A 10,780-nucleotide genomic window follows, 5' to 3' on the forward strand; every position below is an offset into this window, starting at 1 on the left:
CTGAGGTAATTATATTTATTATGTGGTACAACTAATATTTTTGATTTAACTGCAAAAATACAACTATGCACAAACCAGTACAACTCAAAAACTAGTATAACTATATACATGAGGTACAACTAGAAAACAGACACAACTACTTGTTATTTTATTTAGTATAAATGATTATACTACCCTTAACGAAAGTGCATTCTCAACCATTAAATCATCTCACATCTCCTTTAATATGAGCCACACTATCTTTCTTCTCTTCTTCTCTCTTTCGGCTGGGACCCACTTCCTCTTTTTCTCAACCCTAGAATCACTGTGGACACCACCATTGAGCTTCTTCGTCTTAGCCACGACTTCACTCTTCTTTACCGCATCTCTCTCCTTCTTCAGTGCATATTTCTTCTTCTTCGTTGCGGCATCTCTCTTCTTCACAATAAAGTTCTTTTTGTTCATCGCCAGTGAGTCACTCTTACTCATTGCCGACGCTACCTCCTTCTTTTTCAGGTGACTCGTGTTTTTTGGAACCATGATTGAATTTTTTCCTAGCTCCGCATCTATCTTTTTGACCTCAAGAGCAAAAAGATGAAGATGATTTTTTTTTTAAAATAGTACAACTAGTATAACTAGTACAACTTATAAACAAATCATTATCCAAATCAAATATTATTAAAAATATATTATTCATGTATTTGATACATGCAGATGAGAAAGATTAGAACAACATCTTCTTGGTTCTACATCATCTTTTTTTTATCATCTTCGTACGCTGAAAACAAAAAATAAAATTCACCAAATTAATTGCAAAGTTGTATTAGTTATACATGTTTTACTTGTATCAGTTATAATGGTTATACTCAATCTATTTATACTAGTTATACTCGTTGTAGTTGTACTAGTTGTACTAATTTGATTTGTACTAGTTGGAGTTGTACTAGTTGTATTAGTTATACTCTGCGTTCTTCTTTATTTAAATCTTGTACGTAAAAGATGAAAATTGATTCCAGATAAAATATAATTGATTAAACATAACTATGGGATGATCGATTTGGGAAAAGAAAGATAAATTTGATGGATAGTTAAAGAAAAATTTTGATTTTGTTTTAAGGTGGATGAACATTAATGGAGAAGAAAAGAGGAAGAAGAAGAAGAAGATTATGATTAAAGTTGGATTAGGTTTCGAGTCTGGATCCAGGTCGAATCTGGGTAGGATAGTAATGGCATAAGTTAGTAAATATGTTTAAATCTTTAGGCTTTATAGTCTTTTTCCCCTAATTTTAATTTATTTTTTAATTCATTTTTTAATTAAAAATAGAAGAGGTCCATTGTAGATTTTTTTTGGCCTCCTTTGTCTCATTCTAGCATTTGATCCATGTCTGGACATATAAACCCAAAATAGGTATTTTTTTCTCTAGAACATCTACTTAAAAACTTGATCCCTCAAAAAAAATTTAAAGTAATTTTCATCACAAAAACATGTTTTTGAGTTTTTCGTAATCCTGTATTTTTCACAATGGCGGATCCAGCCTTGTTTTTAAAGAGTTTCAAAAGTTTGGGCTTTACCCAGCTTAAAACATCTATCTATCTATATATATAAAGTAGAGTTTGTTTTCTTTTTATGCCATGTGGAAGATGGATTTGTTGACATATGTCCACATGTTTTTTCTTTTTGTATTTTAGATATTTTTTCTTTTAAATTATTACAATTTGTCTCATCACTTTCTAATTGTGCACTATCTAATCATTTTCGCATTAACTATCATTATAGTTTGAGAATATATTTTATTGGTCACTAAAATTTAAAAAATAAGTAAAATAATATAAATATATTTTAAATATTTAATTTATTCACAATTAAAAATAGAATAAACTTTCAATATTTTATTATTTTTACTATTTTATATTATTTCTTTTTAAAATTATATATTTATTTTACTATTAAAGTTATAAAATAACCAAACTAAAAATAAGAAATTAGAACACAACACAAAATTTAAACCTAAAACCTCCATTATCACTGGGAAAACAAAATTTCATAGTAACACTAATTCAATAGAGGTCTAGAGCTGAAAGGAGATCAAGAACGAAGACTAACTTACCTCATTGTACCATTAAGTGTCTTGGCCAGAACAAGTAAAAATAAAAAAAAGGATAAAAAGATAAAATCTGAAACAAAGCAATCTCCCGAACAAAAATAAGCGCGATCAAGCACCAACGCAAAGAACCAAAAAAGCGGATCAGAGGGGGAATAATAATCGGAAGGCCAATGTCACCAAGAAGCAGAAAGATACATGTCTAAAGTACTGGAAGCACAACCACTAGCAAAAAGGTAAGAAACACCTCACAAACTAAACAAGAACAAACAAGGCGCACATGCAAGCGAAGAAACATAAAGCTTTGATAGAGGGGACCAAAGCTCCAAGAGACTAACTTCACACACCTATACCAAAGGAAACATGGAGAGAAGAGAAATAACTTGAGGGAGGGATAATAGAAACCAACCACCGCGAAATCCGAGAATAATCTTGAGACCATAAATAACCTTCAAAGCCCACATAGCATACACATGAACGAAAACATTATCCAAACCTGGAGTGGTAAGCATGGTGAAAGGGAGACCTACAAGAGATACGAGCAGTGATGAAAGCTGCAACGAGATGAGAAAACAAAGAGGGAAAGAGAGACAAAACAAAATCAGCAAACTGTGGAGCTGTCCTCGAGCTATGAAAGAGAGCATAGAAGTCAGATCCCCAAAAACTAGATCTTGAAACCCAAGACGAGCAAGGACTATTGACGGTAAGCCAACGACGAGGAAGACAACATCAAAGACGACTAAAATCTGACCCAACCCAAGAAGATGCAGTTCCTAACATCAGCCAAAATCTAAGGAAGAAGAGGAGCAACCAATATTGACTCAATATTGACTGAAAAAACCTACAACGTTATGAGAAACAACCACACAATTTGGAACTCATAAAGTCAATTTACAACAAATTCCTTATAATCTCACCGACGAAGAAGGCGAAGAAGAACAAGAGCAGGAGGTGAGTCTTTTTTCGGTGAGGGTGAGAAGCACCACACACTAGAAAGGTAAACGAAAAACAAAGTTGGTGACGGCTCAAGGTCAAATTATGGGGAGAGGAAAAAAACATCTTAAAAGTTATAATGTTCAAAAATATGAAAAAATATAACCCAATTTTGACATTGAAACCATTAATCTTAAAATCGACAAAGCCTAAATGAAAAGTTATTGAAAATTAATTTGTTTTTACATTATATGCTCAATTCATTACTAACAAGTACTATAAAGACAACAACACATTACTGGTAAAAAAAAACACAAAATATATTAACCTATCACCTACTACTATATAACACACTAAAAAAACCAAATAATGCTCTTACAAATAAAATCGACCACAAAATTACATTATCCAAAATGTCATACTCTTAATAACAATAAAATAAAATAATTGGGGATTATCTAATCCTTTTCGCACTAACTATTATTATATGAATTTGATAATCTATTTTATTGTTCCCTAAAATTCAAAGATGAATAAAAATATAAAAATATAATAGAAATATATTTAACTATTTAATTTATCCACAACTAATAATAACATAATTTTTTATTATTTTATTATTTTTACTATTTTCTATTATTTTATTTACAAATTATATATTTATTTTATTCTAGAGTGAATTTACTCAGTAAACTTATTGACATACAATAGAAAACATAGGTATTGTGATATTGTAACCAATAATTGCTAGGTTTTGGACGAAACAAATACTAAAAAAACCATACTGATATATCATATTATATTATTAACCATTCATTCTTCAATTTGCATTATATTTACATTTGACTTATTTAAAAGAATAATATTATATAAATATGATTTAAATCTAATAATATCAACTTTACAAAACGACCAATTAAGTGAATTCCTAATTGTAACATTTATTGATAGTGTACTATACCACCTTTAACAAAAATGGCATCAAAATGGCAAAATGACACACATAAAAATAAAATAAAAACATTTTTTCAAGAAAAATAATTATCAACAATTCCGCGCGTAGCGCGGACACCCCCTAATTTTTAATAAAAATCAGTAAAAAATCAGCATTTAAAAGGTTTAAACTCAAGAATAGAGGGGTTAAGAAAGGAAACTTGTAGTCAATTAAAGGTATCTTCAATTCCACTCTATTTTTCACATTACAGTTTAAAGTAAAAGTGTTTTAATTGTACACTATTTCTCGCTCTATAATAGAGTGAAAAATGGGTTTTCTATATATAGAATTAATTGTTTATTTTTTTCATGATTGTATTTTGCACCCTAAAACAAAGTACTATTGAAGTATAATTCAACTCTATTATAGAGTTACTTTATTTTAAAGTGAAAAATAGAGTGAACCATTTAGAGATAGTCTAAGTTACTTTCTCGTCGTAAGAAATGGCTAAACTCACAAATATTTGACTTTAACCTATGTCATGTGTCACCCTTTGTTTTATAACATGGATCCGCCTCTGATTTTTCAAATACACATTTGAGTACTTTTGTATGCAGAAATTCAGTTAGTAAATGAGAATTCTAAAATATGTAGTCATTATATTATATTATATTTTTAAAATATGTAATGCAACCTACGTTGTAGGGAAGTTTCATCGGACGCCTACTTCCTGTTTCAGAACCAGAATCATAACTTTGTGGAAATTTATGGAATTTTGCTTCCAAAATGCTTCTAAAATATCTTATTTAAAAACACGTTAGAAAATTACGATTCCGTTTTGGAATTACGCTTCCATTTAAAAATCACAATGTCATAAATAAATAACATATAAAACTATTTTTGGTTTTATATGAAGTCTAAAATTTAAAAGTAATAAAATAGAGAGAATATAAATATACAAGTATTCAAACTAATACTACAAATTATCTTTATGCATTGACATTTTTTATTAGAGATATAGCATATATATTCAAATATAGTGTGTGAATTATTTATGAAATATTTAAAATAACTAATATAATAATTTTTTGTCAACTTAATTTTATTTGTATTGTAACAGTTTTATTATGAAATCATTAAAAAAATTATAAATGAATAAATGCTTTATTTTTAATTTGAATCATATAATTTTAGTCATAAATTTTATTATATTTTAATATATATATTCGATATACGCTTCCAACATGTACCCGCTTTCTAATTATTATTTTTAAATCTCACTTCTGCCCTTTCATACGATTCCGATTCCGCGTATCCGCTTCCGATTCCATGTAATATAGAATAGAACTATACAAGCAATCAGTTATGAGTTATGCTTTCTCTTTTTTTTTGGACGGCAAGTTATGCTTTCTCAATCTCTATTTCTAACATTTTTTCATTTTTATTAATATACTGGTGCCGTGTCACGTCCTTATCTCTTTTTCGTTGAAGAATTGGTGTAGCTGATGCTCCGTTTACAAAAAAAAGCCGGATAAAACGAAGGAAATTATGTAATTTTGTCCGGAAGAATATATGCCAAAACCAAGTAACCAACTAATATCTTATCCACATCTCTTTTCACACGATGCCCTTGGTCTACATTTTTTTCTGCACACTAATAATAAACTTATTTATAAATACGTATAAAGTTGCATATTTCTGAGAATAAATCACGTAAACTATTGAGAATAGATGATATATACATGTACGTGTATTTAATATATATACGGTTGCTTAATCGAATATTATGACAAGTTTTTTTTTTTTGATCAACAACAAACTTTATATTAGAAACTTGGTTCAGGCCTGAAGAGTGGCCGGTTCAATACAAAGTGCAGATTTAGCTAGAGAGTCAGCCGCAGAGTTCTGCTCTCGCGGAATAAAGGAAAGCAGAAAAAACATAAAACGGGAAGATAGATACTCGATATCCATTAAAACTCCATAGAGCTCCATTGGAAATTTCTTCGAGTTGACTGCTCTAACGAGCACTTGAGAGTCGGATCGCATCCAGACGTTGGGGAGGTTAGCAGCGTGTGCTGCACGGATTGCTTCCCGTAGGGCCAAGGCCTCTGCGAGGAGTGGTGACGAGACAAAAGAAGAAGCAGAGGAGCCCGACACTTGTGGCGAGGTAGTGGTGTTGCCTAGAATCCATACCAGGCCTGCCCGCTTAATGGTTGTAGTCCAAGCTGCGTCAGAGTTACAGAGCGCTGTCTCCGGTGGAAAGGATATAGATGGTAGGTAGGAAGAAGCTCGTGGTGGAGAGTCGGGTTTTTTATCCTGAGCCAGCATCCATTCCCTCGCATTGCATAAGGCGTTTGTTACAATAGAGATGGCTGGCGATGTTCTGTTCTCGAAGAGAAGCCGATTCCTAGCAGTCCAGATATTCCAGCATAGCCAAGAGAAGAAATCAGATGCAATACCCGAAGGGGGAAGACAGACCAGTCTCGAGGCTGCGGTGAGGGCGCTGTGAACTGAGGTAGAGCTGGTGTAGTCTGGGTTCGGTTTGATGGGGGCTAGGGCCCATACTTGTTGGGCAAAAGGACATTCGAAGATAAGATGGACTCCTATTTCAGTGCCTCCGCAGTGAGGGCAGTTGGTGTTAGTCATCATGCCTCTTGCTTGTAGGTTTTCTCCAAGCGGGAGAGCTCCTTGCGCTAATTTCCAGAGAAACAGCTTGAGTTTTGGCGATGTATCCACTGCCAAGATAGCTTTGCTCCAATTAAAGGGGGCCATAGGTAACTGATGGGCTTGTCCTCTGGTGTCTTCTATCAAGGAGTAGTAGCCAGAGCGTACACTATATATACCATCCTTAGATCCATGCTAGCAAAATATATCCTCCATATTATGGGCGCTTGGGCGGATCAGATAGATTAGGTGAGCTACCTGCGGGCATGTTGCTTCGATCTTTGTGTGATTCCACTCATTTGAACCTCTAATCATAAGGTCTGCAACAACAAGGTCTCTGTCGATCTCTCTTGGTGGGCCAAGAATCCTCATATCCTCGGAGCTGGATAACCACGAATTAGACCAAACTTTCGTTGAGTTTCCATTGCCTATCACCTTCCCAAGATGTCTAATTAACAGGTCTCTTCCGGCAATGATCCCTCTCCAGCCATGTGACGAAGATGAGGGGCAGGGGACTGTTAAGAAGCTTCCTTTGTAGCAGTACTTTCCTAAGAGAGTTCGAGCCAGTAGACAGTCCGGTTTGGTGACTAGACGCCAAGCTACTTTTCCAAGCATAGCTATATTGAAGGCCTATATATCCCTAAACCCAAGGCCACCAGAATCTTTTGAAGTCGAAAGAGTGTCCCAAGAGACCCAACATATTTTGCGGGTGGAGGGATCCGCATCCCACCAGAACCGGGTCAAGGCTGATTGTATGCTGTTACATAGACCCACGGGGAGGAGGAAACACGACATAGAGTAGGTAGGTGTAGCTGTCAATACCGACTTGAGCATGGTGAGTTTCCCGGCTGGTGATAAACGGCGAGAAGACCAGGAGGTGGCTTTGATCTTGATTCGTTCCACAATGGAGGAGAAAAGGTCCCGCTTCTTTCTTGTAAAAAGCTTAGGTAGCCCTAGATATTTGCCTACCCCTCCCTCTTTAGCTATACCAAGGGTTTGTTTAACACTGATTCGTGTTTCCTGTGGTGTTTTTGCTGAAAAGGAGATAGAGGACTTGTCTAAGTTTATGAGCTGACCCGAAGCTAGTTCGTACTGTTGGAGAATAGCATGAAGCGTTGAGGCATTGCTTGTAGTGGCTTTGATGAAAAACATGGTATCATCCGCGAAGAGAAGATGGGTTAGTCTCGGGCAATGTCTAGCCACCCGTATCCCAGTAAGATCGCCACTGTTCTGAGCCCGGCAGCAGAGACCCGAAAGGACCTCTCTGCAGAGGATGAAAATGTAGGGTGAGAGGAGATCACCCTGTCGGATGCCTCTATCCGGTACCACCATCTCCCGGGTAGTGTCGTTGATAAGAAAAGAGTACGAGACTGTGGAGATGCATTGCATGATCCAGTTGACCCAGATAGCACTGAAACCTAACCGTTCGAAGACAGCTTTGATGAAGCTCCACTCGAGTCTATCGTACGCTTTACTCATATCAGTTTTGACCGCCATGAAGCAGTTGATCTGAGCTTCCGAAGTCTTGAGGTAGTGGAGGACTTCATGCGTTATTAAGACGTTATCGGAAATGGCCCTTCCGGGTAGGAAGGCCGATTGGCTCTCAGAGATAATGTCGCCGAGAATAGGTCGAAGCCGCAGAGAAAGGATTTTTGAGATGACTTTGTAGTAAACATTGCATAGTGCAATGGGTCTGAACTCCGCAACTGTCTTCGCTGTATGTGTTTTGGGAATGAGGCGCACATGCGTCGCGTTGATACCCGTCGGCATGATCCCGGTAGCAAAGAAACTGCGAACTTCTAAAACGATCGCAGGGCCGACTGCCGGCTAATTCGACTGGAAAAAGCAGGCCGAGAATCCTTCGGGTCCCGGAGCCTTGTCCGGGTGAATGGAGAACAAGGCTCTCTTGATTTCCCCGGCTGTTGGCAACGAGGTCAAAGAAGCATTCATTGCCTCTGAGATGCAGGGGTTCAGCGCTTGGGCTACTGTCGTTGTGCCATCAAATCCAGCTGACGTGAATATGTTGCTAAAGTACCGGGCTATCTCTGATGCAATCTTGTCTTCCTCGTATAGAGTGTTACCCTCAGAGCTTTCCATGACACTAAGCTTGTTCCGAGCTCTTCTCCCTTTTGAGACCGCATGGAAGAAGCTTGTGTTCCAATCTCCTAAGGTCAACCAAAGAAGCCTACTTCTTTGTCTCCATAACTGTTCCTCGGCCTTGTAGGCTTCCAAGAGAGTCGTGTTAAGAGTTGAGATAGTAGCTTCCTCTACTGTAGGGTCTGCCATAGCCGTATCTACTTTGCTTTTGAGGTCCTCAATCGCCTTCCTGCTATTTGTATGATGTGATCTGCACCAGGAAACAATAGCTCTTCGACACTGTATGAGCTTGTGCGAAACAGAGGCTGATGGCGAACCTTCCCAAGCGGCCTTGATTAGATTTTTGACTTCTGGTACGTCCTTCAGCCGTCTATCGTAGCGGAAAATTCTACCAGATTTCGTCATGCTTTCGCTGAAGGCACTATGGACTGGCCTATGGTCTGATGCTTCGAACTTCAAGTAGTTGCATCTTCCTTGTGGGAAGGCGTCAAACCAGGCGCTATTTACTAGAGTTCTGTCTAGGCGGCTGTGAATGAGGTGGGTGTGGCGCTGTCCTCGCCAGGAGAGGCAGTTGCCCGTATGGCATAGATCGAACAAGTCATTTCGAGCCAGGAAGTTTCTGAAGTTGAAGAAAGAGCTCTCTGCTCTTAGCGGGCCACCTGATTTTTCACTATTCTCTAAGATATCATTGAAGTCTCCGGTCAAAATCCATGGCCCATTTCGTTCCGAGGCCATATCAGATATATTATTCCATACTGTGGCGCGTTTTGAGATATCCGGTTCACCATACACGAAGGTTGCATTGACATTGATTCCTTTAAAGCTTACAATCGTGTCGATAAAGTTATGAGATGAGGATAAAATAGAGATAGCTACTTCTTGTGACCAGAAGAGAGCTAAGCCGCCTCCTCCAACGCCATGAGGGGAGATCAGCGTGTGATGAGGATAGCTTAAGTCTTGGAGTTCTTGGAGAACGTAGTTGTCGGAATTTTTCGTCTCCATGAGGAACATGATGTGGGGAGCAATACTCTTGTGCAGCTCCTTGATCCGTCGAACTGTTGCGGGGTTCCCCAGCCCACAGCAGTTCCAGCTCACCATTTCTAAGGAAGCCCCGGTCGGGGATGATGAAAATCCCCTTGGGCGCCAGTCTGAGTCGGGTTCTGGCCATCGTTTTGGCTCAGGTTCGTTTCTGGGGGCACAACCTGAGTTCTCGGTTGTGGAGGTGTAGATCGTGTCGGACCATGTGTTGGACTTTCACTTGCTGCTGGTATGTGGCGTGGTGTCCGAGGGGAGGGGACTGTTGGTGATCGCTGAATCATTGACATGATGCGCTTGCTTGAACTGGCTCCTGTGAGTAGGCGTCGGTTCGTAGTTTTCTTAGCATCTCCTTCCTCTGTTCTTGTTTTAGGGGGACGTCCTCTCCTTTTGGGGAGAGGTACCGGGAGGGCTTGGCTAGACAAGACCGTAGATGGGATAGGGAGTGGAAGAGAGACTGGAACCTGTTCTACTTCAACCGAGTGACCAAAAATAGGTTCTGTCGTTGCGCTCGGCTGAAGAGACATAAGCTGTTGGTTCAACCCCGCAGCTGCTTCTGCATTTGCAATAATCCCTGCTGCTGTTCTCTCCATTAGGCCATGGACCTCACTATCCAGGACCCTTTGTCTTCTCGCAGCACTTTCCGTTGGGTCCTGAATGTTTGTATACTGGAAGGTGACTTCCCGTAACTCCTCCATTACCTCTTCCGTGGTAGGAATACGTGGTGGTGGTGGGAAGTCCTCTACGTTGAGGTTACGTTCCAGAGGGGGACGAGGGGCTTTCTCCACCCATGTCATATTCCGGGTATCAGCATGTGAGCTCTGGTAGCGTTGATCTCTGTAGCGTAGTTGTTCTGATGCCTCAATCCTAGCAGGCTCATAGAAGGATGAAGCTTTATCGTAAGCTCGGCGACGTGGCGATCTGTTATTAGTGTAGGGTGGAGAAGACTGCACTATAAGTGGTTCTCTTCTCGCTTCTGGTCTAGTGTCTTGGGAAGATGCTCTGACCAAGGTAGAAGATATGCGCTCACCAAACG

The 10,780-nt window shown here is 38.5% G+C and overlaps 1 protein-coding gene across 1 annotated transcript; it reads right to left on the reverse strand.

Annotated features, from left to right (window-relative positions):
* Nucleotides 1–8,439: 8,439 nt before the first annotated feature.
* Nucleotides 8,440–9,807, reverse strand: LOC106417208. The gene has a single exon (XM_013858050.1). The coding sequence runs from the start codon at nucleotides 9,805–9,807 to the stop codon at nucleotides 8,440–8,442; it is 1,368 nt and encodes a 455-aa protein (XP_013713504.1).
* Between the last annotated feature and the right edge of the window lie 973 nt (nucleotides 9,808–10,780).

Source organism: Brassica napus, chromosome C9 (assembly GCF_020379485.1).
Source record: "Brassica napus cultivar Da-Ae chromosome C9, Da-Ae, whole genome shotgun sequence".
In the NCBI taxonomy this organism is placed as follows: Eukaryota; Viridiplantae; Streptophyta; class Magnoliopsida; order Brassicales; family Brassicaceae; genus Brassica; species Brassica napus.

Bases quoted from the DNA above. Each gene is read 5' to 3' on its own strand.
- LOC106417208 (XM_013858050.1), bottom strand. From the start codon at position 9,807: ATGGTGAGCTGGAACTGCTGTGGGCTGGGGAACCCCGCAACAGTTCGA.